This window comes from Vulpes lagopus, chromosome 1 (genome assembly GCF_018345385.1).
Source record: "Vulpes lagopus strain Blue_001 chromosome 1, ASM1834538v1, whole genome shotgun sequence".
Taxonomy (NCBI): Eukaryota; Metazoa; Chordata; class Mammalia; order Carnivora; family Canidae; genus Vulpes; species Vulpes lagopus.
In genome coordinates, this window is record NC_054824.1 from 151684891 (window position 1) to 151704137 (window position 19247).

Below are 19247 nucleotides of genomic sequence, written 5' to 3' on the forward strand. Positions count from 1 at the left end.
AGAAAGGGGAGGGGTGGGTGGGGAAGCCAGGACCACACATAGTAAGCCCTCATGAGAGTCACAGTTCCAGTCATCATTATCACTGCAACATCATTATTTACAGAAAAATCTTACCAATGGGAGCTGCTGGAAAAAATGATAAATTATAGGCACCTCCAAGTGTATTTACAAAAAAATTAACACATTATGAGTTCTCAACTTCTCGACTTCTAGAGCTTACTATCCATGAGTTAGTTACTCCATTTCTTCAGGATAAAGGAAGGGATATACTTGGAAGGGAGGAAGGAATATTAGGATAGCAAGAGTTGAAGGAGAATAAGGTCTACTGCAGAGTCTGATTTAGGGGCCCAGACTTTGAATCTGTGCCAATAATTCCTGCCAGAGGGTTTTTTTTTGGAAGGATTTATGTCCAAAAGTATCCATTAAATCTTACTCTATAAAATCTTATTCTAAGGGTCAAGCTTTGAGAGAGATACCTAAATCTGATCAACTGACTGGCATCTAGTTATTTGCCAAATTTATTTTCAAGAACTATTATCATATAAAGGGCCAAGTTGAAATGGTGGATCTGGAGGACCCCATTGTAATGTGACACTGGCACAGCTAACTATTCAAGTAATGGCCAGAGATGCTCCCCCATGCTCACCCCACTTTAGAGGACAGACTCCACTTAAATTGAAAGGTGCCACCCACCTGCTCTCTGCATGAATTGAAGTGCAGCACGGAGCAGGGCTAGGGAGAGAAGTTCCAGAAGTACTGATAAGAAAATAAAAACTTGCCACGTGAAAATTCAGTTATCCTACCACAAATTAATTTCGATTAATTCTTCCCCAAGCGTATTCCTTAAAACCTGATTCCTGGGAGACATGTAGAGATTTAATAAAAGAGTTTCCATAAGTAATATAGATTTGGAAAATGCTGAAAACTAAATCCCTTTGCAAGAGAGTCACAATGTGCACTAGTTAGCATTTCCAAGGCTCTGAGAAGCCCTACTGGCAAAAGCCCTATTCAATTCAACTTTCCAAAAGGAATTGATCACATAATCAATTTTCTCAGAACACCCACCATCAGAGGCAATATACTAAGTGTAATAAATAAATGTATACTGGAGCCTAACTGCTGAGGCTTGAATACCGACTCTACCTCATTGCCAGTGCTGTGACCCCATGCACCTCAGTTTTCTTATCTGTAAAATGGGCTCACGGCAGAATCTATCCAAAAGGGTCAGGTGGAGACTAAGTGAGTTAATGTGAGTAACAAGCTTATCAGAGAGTAAGTAGGGTGTCAGGGGAGCTATCTTGACCATTACCCCCAGGAACAGTGTTCCAAGAAGTAGTAATTGGTGCTTTTAAGTTACAGCGTTTTTGTTTTTAATTTCATTTATTTATTATGAGAGACACACAGAGAGGGGAAGAGAGGCAGAGACACAGGCAGAGGGAAAAGCAGGCTGGGACTGCTTTTTCACACACACACAATCAACCCATTATCCCTTCACAATCAGAGGGTAAAGCAGGCTGGACGCAGGACTCGATCCCAGTCTCCGGGATCATGCCCTGGGCCGAAAGTGGCGCTAAACCGCTGAGCCACCCAGCTGCTCAAGTTACAGTGTTTTGTTTGTTTCAAGAACTTGTAACCATGTGGAAAAGACCAAAAAGAAAGCTGCTTTTCCTTTCAGCAACAGGTTGTGCAGGACTCTGACAGAAAGATTTTTAATAGGCTTATTCAGACAAGTCATATTATCACTGAATATCAGGGTTATATAATGCAGAGTACCAGGAAGAGCACTAGACTAAGAGTAAGGAAATGGAGATTGTACTTTTCAGTGTCCACTGAAGAACTGCTGACCTTGGGCAAGTCACTTAACCTCCCTCACCTCAGTCCTCACATATAACGAGGGCTGGACGGACGAGGCTTGTTCCACTAATTCATTCACTCACAATGATAAAGAACATTTATAAATATACTGTTTTATGTTTTACTATATTTAATACTGTTCCAGATTTAACACAAACACACACGCACGCACGCACGCACATACACACACATAGGTAGTTATTATGTACACCTTATCCACTAGGTTGTAAGTTACCTGTGGAGAGGGATCATGCTCTCTTCATTTAAAACATCTTCAGCACCTAGTATAGCTAATGTTGAATGAACGCCTGTTTATGTCAACCCATTATCCCTTCATTCAAAAAAATTTCAAAACCCCTAGGACATAAGACATTATGCTGAATATAGCTAAGTTTACATATTTCTGGGAAGTTATTAGTTCCACCTATAAAGAGCTTGCAGCTTAATTTGTGAGGCACCAAATGATGACTAATTGTTGTGGTTTCTTTTTACAACCTTTCAATTTGCATCCCATAATTCAGGTGAGTTTTATGGTATTATTTTATATGGCAGCACCATGCTAGTTTTTTATATTATTATTAAAAGGCTCAATATTGTTTTTAGAAGGATTTTATAAAGGTACTCAGGAACTATGATGGAAGAGGTGGCAAACTCAGTACATTACAATTAGAGCAAGTAAGCTCCAACCAACTTTATGTAAAATTTTAGGTTAATAAGAATATATATTAAATGAAAACTACTTAACAAGTGAGGAGAAAGAGGCACATTTTGGACCTGATTGTAAATACAGATGATCAAATTCCTTCTTTTGGAACAAATCATTTACTCGTTTTCCTTCAAATATACAGTTGTGTATAGCCTCACCCAGTCTTAAAAAAAAAAAAATGACCAAGAGCTCGGCTCTCCAAGAACAACACAGGCATGAATCAACGTCTTCTATTACTGCTAATCAAATTGCAATTCTCTCTTTTCACTGACAAAAACATGCCAGGGATCGTAGATGTGATCTCTAAAATCAGAATGTTCCGAATATCCGCCCGAATCCAATGGTAAACTATCCGATCCAGGCTGCTCTGAGATGGGGAATGTGAACACAGTGCTTGCTGAGTATATCCTGGGTATTTAATCTTTGTGAAAAGTGTGCAGCAACTCTTGTGGATAAATTACTAGATCTTTAACACCTCAAAATAATTGTGCATTTTCATCATTTTTCTTGGGGATTGCTTCCTAGCAGCTCCTCCTCAATTGGCAGCTCTTTATCAGTAATGTAACGTAGGAAAATTTCAAGGACAACAGTGGTAGACGAGGGTCCACATAAATGGCATGTGTGATGTGACCAGGCAGATGATTACCAAGGATGTCTTTGGTTTGCAGAAAGTTTAATTTTAATAAGTCTAAGAAAATAAGAAAGTCCTCCCTGCCTTGCCCTACTGTATACACTGTTCCTATTGTAAATGCCTCTTGAGTTTGCAGGTGTCTCCTTAAAGACAGGTCATGGAAAGTCAATGACAACCAGGACACCTCAGCAACAGAAATTAACCTGCAGATCTGGCAGGCAGATACACATTTTAGGGAGCATTAATCTTACTGGAGCTATCAAACTGGACTTCACGAAATGAACAGAGACTCAAAACAACAAAAGCAACCAACAGCATCCATTCCAACATTGCAAATTTCTTAGATATTACAGATGTCACCCAACAGTGCGTGCATTTGCTTCCCATATGTGAACAAAACTGAGGCATCACAAGATAAATTTGAATGGAATGTTAACCTTCACTTAAATTTTTTTTTCTTTTCCTAGCTGATGACACAATTTTAGTATTATCACAACGGAGCTTCTGGCTGGAAAAAATTAAATTAATGGATGGATTAAAAAAAAGCTTAGAAACTTAAAAAAAATAAACAACTTTCAAATATCTATCCTTGATGGTGTCAAGAGCCAAGATGAATGTATTTCAATTGCAACTTCCAAACTAAACTCACAAATTACTACCATTATGCTAAGTGTTAGCTACCCCACTGTGCAGTTTTGCTTTGTGAATTTTTACCTTCCTCTATGAACACTTTTAGCCACTGATCGCACAGCCTTTCAATGTTTTCTGCCTTTTCCTTTAAATAAACTGGCTCTGGCTCCTTCCATCTGGTTCCCCTTCCGTCAGCAACCCTGCACCTGTTCACACCTCCTCTCCTGTTGGATTCCACTGAACATTTCCTCCTCTGCCAGGGCTATTCTGGCACTCGCAACCTTTCTGTCATTCAATCCATCTGTCAGAAGTGAACTTTGTTTACCGCAAGCTTCTGCTTTCTTCTTCAAGAAGCAAAGCCCCTCAAGGTCATTGTCAAATGAACTGTCGGCATGGATTTAAATCCTCTACTGCTAACCAGCAGAAGATGAAGTTCTGTTGTGTAATGTACTTGTGAAAATTACTTTTGGGTTCGGGAAGACAATAATTTGGAGTCAAAAGTAGTAAGACATGGTATTTTCATGATCATTTGTAAAACCAGACAGCTGATATGTATTTCCTTCATGTGTGTCTGCACTTCTTATTATATCAAGTATGAACTATATGTATAAGAAGCAAAATAAAAGTTTTAAAGTGAAATCAAAATATCATAAACAAGTTTACACTATGTAAAAATTGCTTCATACTATACAGCATTAACTTGAGGAATAAATATTTTCACTAATGAATTAGCCAAGGGAAAGAGTATTCCAATTAAGAAATTTTACACTGAAATGCTTAAAATGTACAAATATGTACCATTTCAATTATAAGCTATATATTAACACACAGCTCCATTACTGCTTTGAAAGACTGAACCCATAATATACAAATTGAGTATATTTTAAATTCCATCATTTAAAAAAATAAACAATTCTGCTTCAATAATATTCAAATATATGTTGCCCAACAAGCACATCATCATCTAGCTAAAGAAATAGAAATTGTACCAATAGGACAGTTCTGTGAAAAAAAATTAACTCATAAAAATTAGGTGAAAATTATACTCTCAAGTGAATTTATTCTGTGTCATCCACTGCTATCAAGTATTTACCCTCCCTTCAGAAATCGGACATGAAATCACTTTATGTTGAATTATTTCCCAGTATTTCAGACAACTATATTCTCTAAGAAAAAGGTAAACCAATGACTCAATTCAGTTTTCTTTTAAGAAAAAGGGAGATCACTTTTCTAGGAGAAAAGAGATGACACGAATTTTAACCAAAGCACTGTTAGAAATGTGAAGCTAAATGTAAACCTAAGTGGTACTTCATTCATAATGCTGCTTTTATATTTGGAAGAATTACCCCAAGATTTGATCCTATTGCATATGTTTTTATTAATAAGCACAATTAATTGAGCCAGGAAAATTTTCTAAATCCTTTGTAGAAAAGGCAAAAATGAAAGCTTTTCTCATTGACATAAAATTGCAGGCAGGTTTTATTAATAAAAGCAGCTTAAAAACCTGCAATCTAAAATTTGAATCTTAAGGGTTTGATTAAATATTTATAATTTACAAAAAAAAGAGACTTTTCCAGAACAATTCTTCAGATGTGTTAGAGAAAATTATTGTGATGCTAAATATAAAAGCAAAAACAAAACCCGACAAAGACAGCTTCAAATCCAAGTGCAGAGACATTCTTTTTTAGCTTGAATTTCAACTCTATTCCTAATCTCCAAAATTCCCTATGTCCTATAAATCATTCTTATGAAACACATATAATGTAATTGAAGGTGTGGCTTTTGAACACAAAATATGAATTCTAAGAGGTGCTTCCTCTTCCAGCTTCCCAAAACATGACTTCTAAATAATTTCTATTCATGTGGAGAAAATTTCAGAAGTAGTATCTAATTTACCCAGCAAGTTTGTTTAGTATTTTTCTCGGTATTTTATCCCCTTTAGTGTAATCTGTGCCTGACGGTAGCTTGGTTACCTGGATCCCTGCTTCTGAATAGCATAGAAAGGGTACTGGTAATCTGATCACTTCCGTGGTCTGATTTGCTATATAAAAGAAAGAAGTATTAGCAAAATGCTAGTTTCACAGGGGCTGCTTAAATCACCGTGAAGGAACGCTCCATTCTTAGCAAATTGCATTTCAGAAACCCACTAGTAGGCTTGTTTTAGAAAATGTATATGACAAGAACATAAACAAATGAAAAACCGCTCAGTTGAACAGCACTTACACTCACACACGGATGCATGGGGTGTGCACACACATCTACTCTTCCCCTCCATAAATACGTAAGAAAAAGAAAAGGGAAATAATATCACGATTACTCTTCCAAATGGACCGATTTAAGGAATTCAGAGAATACTGTTACAGTTATCTGCCTCAGGTGTAAGGTGCTTGTTTTATCTTTTAAGCAGAAAAACTAGGAAAAAGTTTTAGATACTTTGATACCAGCACCTGAAAGACAAATTTCACAGAAGAATAAAGATAAATAAAAAAAAATAAAATAAAATAAGGTGGCATTGAAGCAATGTTGCCAGGTTGCACTAGAGAACAGGGAAACCATTTCCAAGGGCCCTGCTAGGTGAGGAGGAAGAGCTGATGTCACTCACATTCGTTCATACCAGTTTTTCTGAAGCAGCATATGTACGTAGGCTGGAAGGTAAAAATATTTCAGCTCCTTAATAGAGAACTGACCGGCCTCATTTATCGACATTCTGAATGAGACTAGCAGTTTTGCTTTTCCAAGAATTTAAAACGATGAGAATACAACGATTTTTCCCTGGTGTATGTATTTTTCTGCCTATCTATCCCTGCAGCCTTTTAACAACAGAGGGTACTCCTTCTTCCACCCCCTTCCTCAGTTACCTCAAGGCAAGACCTTGTTTCAGATGTGAAAATATTTGCAGGACTTCAGGACAAAGAACTGAGACATTTTCACAGAGTTGAGCAAGGGGGAGAAGACAAATTTGTGAGATTCTGTTAAGAGTAAGGAGAAACTAAATGACAACTTTAAATCTGCCACAATCATTTACTAATGTGCTGTTATATCAAATAAGTCTAATTTTTTGACAGCACCAAATTAGATTTATTGCAGAAACTGCTGCATAAATAGCATATGGCTATGTTATACCACCTATTTCAAATCCTGGTAATGTTTCCCCCTCCCCCTCCAAAATGAATAAATTGAGCCAAGCTACAAAGCTTCTGCAAAAAAAAGAGAGAGAGAGAGAAATATACTAGTTCAAAAACAGATGTAGGAGATCTGGATTTCTTTGTTAAAATAATAGTTTTAGCATCAATGTCCCAACTCTATATTTAAAAAACACGATTCCTTAATGAGTTATTAAATTTAATAGGTCATTTTCTCTTTCATTTCTTTCAGAATGACTTGCTCTTATTTTTGTTTTAAGGTTGAGTTCTGAATTAGGCTTAGCATTCTGATGTTCAATCGCAGTTTTACGGTAGAGAAAAGAAGGTCAAGTGGCTCTGGATCAACATGGCTCCAATTAGGTTATGAGAAATTATTAGGCATAAATGCACATATCATCTGTTGGTCTGGGCTTTCATTTGTTAAAGACATATGTGGTAGAAATCATATCGAAAAGTCTCTTCTAATTTTAACCATAGCCTCAATATCAGAAACTCTCTGATGCATAAAATACATAAAGCGATCCTTCCCTGTGCCACATCATACACATGAGGACGGCAGAACCACACAAACAGCAAAAACCAAAGTTCTGTGGGAGCCAGGGATGAAAATGCATGCCCCGACTTTCGAGATGGACAATTCTTCCTTCCTCGCTCTCTACCCTGATGCCCGCCCCCACCCCCAACCGTGCTACAAATTCAACTCAATTTTTCTTTTGAAACAAAAGTTTCCGTTCTTCCGTGGATGGGAAAGACATTGCAAGGTCTTATCTCAGACCAATGGGCACACCACTGCAAACATCATGGCACTCGGCTACCCCGCAGACTCCCTCTCTGTGGTCAGTCTTCCCAGCTGCCCTATCTGTTACTGTCTGATTAGTTCTGCTAAGGAGCCCCTCCCCTGCCAGCTTTCGATGCCATCTGTTCTACGCAAGATGGCTGCTGCCCAGCAACCTAACACTGCCCTCCTACCTGGCACCCGGCTACCATCCTTACCCCAAAGTGCTAACACAGGTTCTCACTGCTGGCAGAGTCAGGATTTCATTACTACTACTTTGACAAGTGCAGGGTTGTTTGTAATTTCTCTTTTATCCTGATTTTGATTGTACAACCACCTCCCACTGATTCAGTTTGCTTCAGTTTTGTTGCTCACAGATTTTACTCTCCACATTAATCTCCCTCTGGCATGTTACTGCATCTGTTCCCTTTTTTATTATTAATTTTCAAATTCCCACCATTTTTGACAAAAAGGAGGTAATCTACACTCTGTTTCTGCCCATTTCATTTTCTTTAATTTGGAAGATAAGTATGAAAGCATGCCAAAGAAGTTAATTCTCCGTTAACAGTTTATTTTCTGGCATCCCCAAGCCTTTGTATATGAAAAACAGATAGGAATAAATGTTGACTGAATCACAACAACAAAGTCGCAACCATTCCTGAATTTAATGAAAAGCAAACATATGAAACAGCATCTCAAAAGTTGATTAGTTACATGAGTTGTCTCATGCTGTCCTTCTTTCTTCCACTTTTAACAGACAGACAAGCCTTTGTGCAAATCAATCTGAGCGCGGGACCTGAATTTGGGCTCCTCTTACATTTCTGACATGGGCTCTCTTTTCACCGGGGATGGATTTTATCTAAGTCCTAAATGTAATTATCATCTTTCCTCACCGAACATTGTCGACTAATTCAATAGTGACTGATCCTGAATAAACGCCTTATTTCAGAAATAGGGGAAGAATCCAGAACTGCCATTAGTGCAGCAAGACAGAGCTTAAAGAGCCCCAAGGTTGCAGAGCTACTCCCATTATTTCTCGCTTGACGAACAGCTAATATCAGGAGTACCAAGGTGGTTTTCCTCCGAAGACAAAGAGGGCCATCTAAGAGTTAGAAAGTGGGAAGTCATATATTTAACGATATATTCTCTTCATGTCCCTGACTTGTCACCATCACCACCTTGCCAAAAAAAAAATTGAGTAATCTGATCTTGCTGCAATTGCCCTAAAGTTTTCTAGATTGAGCAATGCACTGTGACTGCTAATTAATATATTTTACACAAATTCTCATTAGTAGCATCATCCCTGAACAGATGAGGAACCCCTCAGACTTACAGAACCCTGAATGAGTTTTGTGATTTTCATATTCACATATATCTTCATAAAATTACAGTTAAGATCTGCAGGAAATAAAATGCAGTAGGAGACTTTTCCCAAGGTGACAGAAGGTCCTCAGAAAGAGAACCAGGACTGGTGTCAAAAGCAAGCTATGCCCAGCCTGGTGAACCACACTTCAGATCAGCTACTGGAAAACCAGCAACCCTCGTACCTGCTAAAACCCACTTTTAATGCCTCATCTTGAACTCCCTCTTCCCCTTACCCCTTGCATATATTCCAATAGTGACTTCTCACTCTATTTTATATACTTCTTTTGTTGCTATAGCTACATTAGAATAATTAGAATAACTGTACTCTCAACATAGGGTGGATTCTTTTGATAAAGGGATCCCTTCATACTCTGCTTGGCTCTCCCCCCAACCACCTTGGCCAGGGCAGGAGATGCTCAGCTCTCCCTCAGGTGACCAGTGCCTGCTGTGGAGAGGTCATGCAGAGCCAAGATGGAGCAGTTTTTCCCTCAGCTGGACGTCAGTGTCACAGGCTGTTTCCAAATGTTTCCTGACCCATTTGGTGCCCACTCTGAGTTCCTGAATTCAGGTAATTGTACTGTCTGCTAAGCCAATCTAACAGAGGAGTAGCTTTATTAAAAATGTGTTTAGTTGCATTGGACCCTAGTCCCTGGTGGGACATGGATGGCCCTGGGGTGGACCCTGAGGAAACTGGATATTCCCCCAAACCTCTTTATTTCCTGGGACCCTAAAAATGAGCTTTGATTCCAACATTTTACATCAATGAATCACTGTATAATGTCCTTGTGGGTATCAGGGAAACATCAAATAACAAGTGAGTCATACCCAATAATCGGTCTAGCCAACACTTCCAATTAGGAAGAGGTGTTTAAAAAGAAATTAAACATCAAGTTTTTTTTTAATTTACCTTAAATTAATATTGGAGATCAGAGCTTCCTTTTATAAAAAATATTCTTACTTAGAGCTACCAAAACAACAGTTCTATGTTTTTGCTTTTTTTCTCCTTCTATTTGCATTGAACTTGATGTTCATTGTTGTTGAGTCGGGCAAATGCTGTGGGCAATCCTTTCTCGGTTTCCTCTGGGCTTCTTCAGAAAATGAGTTGGCTGCCACCACCACCATGCTCCAGGCTGTGGGCCTGTGTGGCAGGGGAGAAGAGACATCCCCGGTGTCGATTTTCATTGCGCACACATTTGAGCTTCACAGAACCGAGAGAGAAGCGAGCCAGGAAAAGTTAGGCAGAGCCCACCCGCAGAGACACATGCTCTGGCAGCCTCGACTCTGACCTTTCTCGCCCGGGGCTGCACCGAGACCAGGGTTCTTAGCCCATCAAACAGGTGGAGGCAAGGGCACTCAGGCAACCCGGTGTCCACCAGAGCAAAATGAAACGCCTTTGCCTTCCTGGCTCTCTGACAGCCCGTTCTCTCGGGTACCGGGTGGGGGAAAGAAAAGAGGACGCAATTTAAAACAGTACCAAGGCCATCTATTTCAAGACTTGAAGATGTTGGTTGCACATATATCCATTTAAAAGTATTTTTGACACGTTCTCTGCTTAATTTATTCATGAAAGGAGTACAAGAAAAAAATAAGCTTAACTTTTAAATGGAAACTTGAAGCTAAAAATTCTTCAATAAAACTCAGGAGGGAAAAAAAAAAAGTTCACCAAGGAATAGCAAAATTACATGTCAATGCTGTACTCCCCTTTCCAAATGAAGAGAGATTGGAAGTTTGGTTCTTTGACCTAAGCCAACTGTCATCTGAAAATAAGTGCAGTTTCTTCTTAATTTGCCCCTACTAATAAAGAGCAGAGGCAAAGTTGTGCAATGCTTATAGAGAATTTGCTAGACGTAGCCTGATGTCAAACGTGGTTCAAGAGACCTGTTTCCTGGACTATGAACTGAGATTCTGCATCAAAAGAGTATTTCTACTTAGCTTTGAAATGCATTTTTGCATCTATCTGTGAACAGGAGCTCAAGAGCAGAGGCTCTGGACTCTGACAGACCTGGTTCAAAGCCTGCTTCTTCAGCTTGGCGCCTTACCTCCTTCCCAGTTGCATGATTTCAAGCCTCAGCTTCCCTGGGCTTGCTGTAAGGACTGAGAAGGCAGGGAGTTCAAACTTCTTGTGTAAAAGTTTATTTTCTCAAAATTTTTTTTGAAAAGCATGAGTTTATAAAATAGGAACAAAATGAGTTACAAGAATTTTTTTTAAATATTAGAAGACACAGAAAAAAAAGGAAAAAGTCCACTGATCATGCACTTGGTTGGATATTATGGCATTTTAAAATAAAAGTTTCTAAGCACTCAATCTTTGTATTTATGGTAGACTTATCATTTATAGTCCATCACAGGCCACATTTCACATCACACTGCTGCTGGGAATCAGGCATGGTGTTTGGCTAGTGCTAGGGGCTCATTAATGCATCTTTTGCACATCTCTCTTTTTGCATTCTAAGAGTTCTCTAAAGAGAACCACAAAGTCACCCTGTGAAGAAATAACCCTGCCTCCTTGGCCTTACAGCATTATGACAATGGAGAATATCACTCACAATCCAACATGAACAGAAATGTACTCTTCTTCCCCCCCACCCTTGCACTTTGTTCCTAGTCAAGGGAAAAAAATCAGAGATTATATTTTTATTTTTTTTATTATTTTTTTTTATATTTTTTTCTTTATTTATTTATGATAGTCACACACACAGAGAGAAAGAGAGAGAGGCAGAGACACAGGCAGAGGGAGAAGCAGGCTCCATGCACCGGGAGCCTGATGTGGGACTAGATCCCGGGTCTCCAGGATCGCGCCCCAGGCCAAAGGCAGGCGCCAAACCACTGCGCCACCCAGGGATTCCGAAATTATATTTTTAAAGTCGAGAAGGAAAAAAAAAAGAAAAAAAAAAAAAAAAGACGAGAAGGGATGCCTGTTGTTTATTATCCCAGGAGTCCCTGGCCCCTTTTCCCCTAATAAAAGCACTTTCTTTTGCTCAGTGTAACTCTCATCCTTTACTCCAGTGCATAGGACTGTGTGTACCCAAGGGGTGGCTGTGTGATCAGAAGTAGGGGAGCCAGGGAGTCATATTCTTACAGTCTGAAGTCACGGGCATCGTGACTTTACCTTCATTTCAGACTGAGGGATGTGACTCCATGGTACGGAAGAACCTGAAGGAATGAGCCAACATTCAGACAAAAGTCAAGCCTGGGATCAGCAGAAAAGGACAGCATCCTGGTGCGGCCCCATGTCCCTGCTCCAGGAGAGCCTGAGGCCAGCTGTGTCTGGATTTTACACGGTCTGGTTATCAGGCTAATCAGTTCCTCTGTTCTGGGTTTCTGTTACCTCAACCAGAGTCCTGACTCCTACTGGTAACAACTACATTCAAGAAAGCATTTATAGCCCTTAGTACCAGAGGCTAAACACTCTGCAATGCTGCACAAAGAAAGACTTCATCACCTCTCTCCAAGTAAATCACCCATCATAACAGGATAACACAGTGACCTCTCTGTTATACCCTTTCTCACTTTTTTTTAAAAAAGATTTTATTTATTTATTTGAGAGAGAGAGGAAGACAGTGACAGAGATAGCAGGAGCAGGGAGGAGAGGGAGAAGCAGGCTCCCTGCTGAGCGGGGAGCCCAAGGTGGGGCTTGATCCCATCATGACCTGATCCAAAGGCAGATGCTTCAAGGACTGACCCACCTAGGTGCCCCCCTTTCTCACTTTCAGAAAGATACAAATACTACAGTTCAGGTTATTATCTCTCTAGGTCAAAGGTTAGACCTTCCCACCATGTGGATTGCAACCATAGGGAAGAGCAGAGAATCCACTCTCTGGGCCTTGTTGAGATTCCTGCTGATTCTTTGAAGTACCTATCACTGAAAACATAGTTTCTGGAAGAGAAAAAATAAACATTTGAAAGGCAACTCAGCTGAAGTAAGCTGGAACCTGCAGGTTTAATGGCAGGTTGGTCTCCCTTCTGTTTTGCACTGAGAGCCACTCAAGTTCTAAATTCTCTCTAAAGTAAACAGAAGGCTTCCTGCGGTAATTCTACCTCCTCAGACCTGAGGAAAGGATGTAAGAATATGTTTCAATACAGATACAGCAGGTATGGAGAAGAGTGTTTGCCTCCATAAGTAGTCAACAACAATCATATAAACATTTTGAAATGTTTATATGTTGTTCCAATATATTGTATCATGAAGTAATCTATCCCCATTGATGTAAGTGGTAATCTCACGAGAGGGGTCAAAACCGGTAGCTCTTTAAAAATGTTTGGACATGTCAGAAACAAATATGTGAAGGAATTTCCACTTTGTCGGAAAGACCTCTCTTTCATCTTGAGTAAAAATGAAGTGAAGAAGGTAAGATAGTAGTATGTTAAAACGTGACTAAGGCAACTGACTCCAACACAGTTTCTTAGGAAAAGCCCAAAACAGGACTAAAACACACTGACACGTATTTATATCAGTGTATGAGGCGGCAGCTAACACTTATTTCAATTATAAATTTATGCTACTGATTTCTCCAACTGTACTTTCAGGAACAACTGTCTTAATCATTTTCCTTGGAATTTACACAGAGTTCCAGAGTGATAGATAATGGTATAGGCCTGGTAGGCGAGCTGCTGGGGTTGAAAACCTGCTTCTATAAGATGGCAGCTGTGTAAATGACCTTAGAGGATCATTTTACTTCTCTGTACCTTGGTTAGCTCAGCTGTAAGACAGGGAAGGTAACAACCTGTACCCTCTTGAGCTCTGGGTGGGGTGGGAGACACTAAATGAAAAGCAATGAGCTCAAGTCTTGGAACACAGAAGGGATTCGTAAGTGACAGCCACAGCCCTGAGCCATTACTTCTGTTCTTATTTTTTTAAAGAGGTACTGCATGAGCATGGTAACCAGGCGGATCTTAAGATGGATACATTCTTAATCTCAGAGACTGATGCTTTTAGGTATTTAGAAGACAGGTTGTAAATAAGAGGCTACCTGTCTCTCTGCTCCTGTAATACTTCATCTGGAATCTCCCTTCTGGATCTTTTCATTTATCTTACCAGCTTTTTGTGTATTTTTTTTTCTTCCCTACCACCCTATAAGTTTCTATCAGAGGCATCATCTTTTAATTATTGAGAATGCTAACTTGGAACTGTGTGTGCATGTGCATGTGTGTGCATGTGTGTGTGTGGTTTTTATGCAAGCATATTTAAGTGAGAGTATGGTATATTTTACCAACTCTACTTGAATTGTTAGAATGACTATCATTTGATTCTGCTATACTTAAATATGTATATGCATACAAAGTTAAAAATGAAAAAAGCTATTTCTATCTTTTCTCCATCTTACATTTTTACTCTGATATATTTGAGAATATATATATATATATACATATATATGTATATATTTGTTAATTAATACTGGGCTTTGAAAGAACAGTCATAAACTTGTAGTACATTGGCCATCCCTATAATGACTTACTGAGCTCTAATTCTTTGCAAAGGGCTGAGCCAGATGCTCTGAAAAATAGAACATTAATAAGACCTCTCATCCCTCATTTGAAGAATAACACATTCCAGAACGTAAGAAAAGCAAGTACATAAAACCCTTCAGAGTATTAACTCATTTTTTTCAGATTTTCATTGTCCCTGTTTTGAGTAATTCACTCAGGATATTAAGCCTTCAGCTCTGAGTGGAAAGGAGGATTCAAAGGGAGACACACTCCTCTGGTAGTGGGGCCATCTGGGAGGGCTACAGTGGAAAAATCAGGATTTCAGAGAGACCTGAAAAGAAGGTAAGATTACAATAGGGCTAGAGAAGGTCAAAGGGGTATTCTAGGTGTAGGGAATAGCAAAAGGGGAGAAAAGCTCCAAAGTGCAATTTGGCTTGTGACATGAGCCCATGAGAATGATGATAAAACTGGAAGGCTGGGACCCTGTCCTGGAACGTTACCCATGAGTGGTCTAAACCTCCTGTAATAGTGTAACACCAGGGAAGGTTTCAGGAGCAGGTGACAGAGTCAAGACAGTGCTTATGAATATTCAATTGGCAGTGCCTGGTGAGAAAGACCAGAAGGGTCCATGACCCTTGTGAGAGGTTAGCAGAGCCTAAGTTATGATGAATGTAAATGGTAGGTCTCTGAAGGATACCTCCAGAAAATCTCTCTGAAGTTCAAACTAAGAAAACACCTTTAAAAAAGAAAAATTATTTATTTATTTTAGAGGGGGTGGGTGGGGGAAAGGCAGAGGAAGGAAAGAGAATCTCAAGCAGACTCCCAGCTGAACATGGAGCCTGATGTGGGACTTAATCTCAGGACCCTGAGATCATGACCTAAGCCAAAATCAAGAGACAGATGCTGAACCAGCTGAACCACCAAGAGGCTCCCTAAGGAAACATCCTAAACAAAGAATATTTCAAGCAAATTAAATGCCTAACACTGGGAAATGGGCACTTCGTCATGGGGGGTCTTCAGTCACCATTAGGATCACTGATGATTAGAGCTAGATGGAAACTTAGATATCAGGTTATAGCCTCATTTTATAGGTAAGCAAGCAGGTTCAAAGAATTAAGCTATGTGTCAAAAGTTGCAAAGATGGAGAATGCCCAGGAGAAGATTCTAAAACTCGGCTTCCTCAATGCTCAGAGGCCCGGGGACTCCCCTAAGAAAAGCAGGTGACTTTGTTACATCATTCTGTATTCTTTTCTTAGGACTGATGATCCCTTTAGTCTCCTTGGCTGGTGGTGCTCCACTCTCGTATTCTAAGAGCATGACCCTCTTATGTTTTCACCTATTTCCTTGGCTACTACCAGTAGCTTTACGTAAAAGCATCTAGTAAAGTGCCTCACGCCTTGAACTTTCTCCTCACACTGGGCCTACTCTGCACATCTCCACCTGATTCCCAAAATACAGTGTATTATTTTCCTCTGTTATTCCTTTTAAGTCCCCTAATGGAATTAATGGCTCATTCAGTTAACACAGGCTAGAAAGTCTGGAATCACCTTTAATTCTGGCCTCTCTCATTTGCTACTCTAAATGCCTCTTAAAGATGATATTTCCGTTCCATTTTAATGGCAAAGCCATGCCCAGGACTTCATGACTAGCTCCTGGACTGGGGCTTATACTCTGATCGGGGTCCCTCAGTCAATGATCTCTTTCTCAGGCAATCTGTCTTCAATTACCCTACATTTACCTTCCTTAAATCCATATTTGAACACCTTAAAGTTCAAGCTCTCTTGCTTTCTTACTTGAATTACATAGCCTCCTAACTGAAGGGTTGATAAATTGTTTCTGTAAAGGGCCAGATGATATTTTAAGGCTTTGAGGACCATACTCAATTCTGCCATGATAGTCCCAATACATAATGCATAAAGGATAATCATGGCTGTGTCCTATAAAACTTTATTTATGGGTATATAATTTTTATGTGTCACAAAACATTATTTTTCTTTTGTGTTTTTCTTCCCCAGCTATTTAAAAATATAAAAACCATTTTTAGCTCATGGACAAAAAAAGACAACAAGCCATATTTATAGACTGTAGTTGCTGACTCTGCCCTAACGGGTCTTCCTATTTCTTACATCAGCTCTCCAAACTTACTCTCCACACTGCTGAGTCAGAACATCGACCCAAACAAGTGATCATGTCAACAGCCTTGCTTAAAATATATCAAGAGTAACCCATTACTGTCAGAATGGCCAAAACTCCAGAATATGGACCACAAGGCCCTGCCTCTGGTCCCTGTTTGCCTTTCCAGGCTTACCCCCTGCCAAATACCTAACCTGAGTGTGTCCCATCTTTATGCCTTTGTATATATTGCTCCATCCACCCAGGTTACCCACCCCATCTTCTTCCATTTTGAGAATTGCTATTGAAGAGCTCATTAATCAAAACAGCTTCAAACGTCTCCTCTTCCAGAAAGCTTTCCCCGTCATCTTCACCTCCAATGCACAGTGAGCCAATTCTTCTTCCTATGTGCTCCTGTGGTAACTTTATTTCTATTACTGCATTATTATGGTACTTGATTGTAACTGCAGTAGCAGAGTGTGAGCAGCCTAAGGGGAAGAACTGAATTTGATGATTTTTTTTTCTCTCGACCCAAGAACCTAGTAATGTACTTGAAATATAGTAGGTGCTCAATAAATATTTGTTGAATGAATGACTGTTAAACTTACCAGTTGGGTCTTTCAGTTGGGTTTTTTCCATTTTTTAAAGTAACCTCTCTGCCCAACATGGGGCTCAAATTCCCAACCCCAAGATCAAGAGTTACATGTTCTACCAACTGAGCCAGCCAGGAGCCCCTCTATCTTCTATTTTAAGTCTAATTAGACAACAAAGAGGAAAAGACAGATGAGTGATAGCTGATGTATCTTTCAGATACAGATGATCTATAGATTAATACTCCAGTTTTTCAATTTTCTTTGCCCTGGAAGATCTGCATTCTTATTTCATCATTACTTATAACGTGGTTTTCATATTTGATGTTAAACTTTGTTTAGACTATGTCATTCGAAATGTTTAAGTGAAGACTAAGCTACCTGTGTGGTATTTACTTATTTTGGCTGGTCTACACAGGGAAAGAAAGACATAATGTATCTCAGCCACATACTTGAGTATACCGAATCAATAAAGACTGTCTAGGAAATGCAAACTCTTAAAAAAATATCTATATATATATATAGATATATCAGAAATATTTAGCCCAACAGCAAACATACATTTTCAGTACAAAAGAGAGATACATGCAGTTCTTTGCATTTTTAATTGTCATCTTTAAATTTATGAATGTGGATTTTATAAAACACAAACACAGACTAAATGTAAAATGCTTACAAAAGAGTGCTGCACTCAGAAAATGGGTAATTAAGTTTTATTTTCCGTAAAACTAGTTTTCAATTTTTGTAGACTTGCTGTAAATAAAGCTCAACAGAAAGAGCTTTCTATGGAACCAAGCAAAACCGTTTTTCTCAAGAACAAAGGAATTAGTTACCACTAGCCCATTTTCAGCAGTTGCTGTACCTTAAATATGCTCTATTTGCAAGAAACTGGTCTTGTCAGACAGTACAAATTGATACTGCACAGAAAAACTCCCTGTAGGACTCTGACTTCAGAAATTAACTCTCTGAATGAGACAGGATGGCAGAGGGGACAAAACCAGCATTAATATTTATTTTCTGAGGCTCAGCCACACTGAGACTCTGAAAGCTGTCCTATTTTTGTGGTTTAATAAGTGCTGAGCACACAAATGGTTGTCTCCCAACAGAAGTCTGACAGAAGAAAAACTATTAACTATCATGATAAAGCTAAATTTTGAAACTTCTGAGATGAAATAAGCCATAGGAACTATGTTAACATGACGTTCTTAGTTCTATAAGACAATACTTTGAATGGGTGTTAAAAGAACGGTTATCATTCTACAGTATTAAGGAGTTTCTTCTTATAAAAGTGTTTTATCTCTTGGGATTTTTCCAGATATATCACATGTGTATAAATGATTTTTCTTGCTTGCTTTTTCCCTTTTTCTTTCTTCTGGTCCTCTTTCACTGTTTAAAAGGGAAGTTGGCAAACCATTTGGGATATTATCATAACAAAATGTTTTTAACAAAGTTTGATTTTTAACAGAACTGGAGGCATCTTAACACTAACCCAAAACTTTGGGAGGTTCACCAACCTCTAAAATATTTTTTTTCTCCAAATGCAGGCTGTTCAAGTGGTGCTTTTCTCCATCTGTTATCATACCGTGCTCAGAATTACATTGTCATATTTAATGTAAAAGGGATCAGTCCCCTTTCATAGTTTAAATGCAACATATTACTATGATTAGAAGACCAGTATTTTTCTAATTTATGAACCAAACCAAAGCTCATAAACTTACATGTGTATTTAGATGAAGTTCTCTGTAAAAACTGAAAAACTCTCAGAACTGAACAAACCCAAACGCTTGATCTGAAATATGAAAAACTGTACTAAAACCCGAAGTGAGAAGAAACCACTTATATGGGAGTGTAAAATATCTGCAACCTCTATTTGAATTTTTCTCTGTGTTTGTACATTTGTGTGTATGCGCGTCTGTGTGTCTTTTCCACAGAGCAAATTATAGAGTGCTTGCTATCTAAAATGTCTCCTTGTAACCTAGGGCTGAGCTACATGATCCCTAAATTTCTACGACAT

General features: G+C 39.0%; 1 protein-coding gene across 9 annotated transcripts in view; it reads right to left on the reverse strand.

Moving 5' to 3' along the window:
• SDCCAG8 (SHH signaling and ciliogenesis regulator SDCCAG8) overlaps positions 1–19247 on the reverse strand; it is a 241883-nt gene that overhangs the window by 106314 nt on the left and 116322 nt on the right. Inside the window, exon 14 of one of the 9 annotated variants that reach the window (XM_041751196.1) lies at positions 375–732. The exons of the other annotated variants lie outside the window; for them this stretch is intronic. Coding sequence (XP_041607130.1) covers positions 612–732 — 121 coding nt within the window. The 3' untranslated portion in view covers positions 375–611. Of the gene's footprint in view, positions 1–374; positions 733–19247 lie in introns of those variants that run through there. 9 annotated transcript variants of the gene reach the window in all.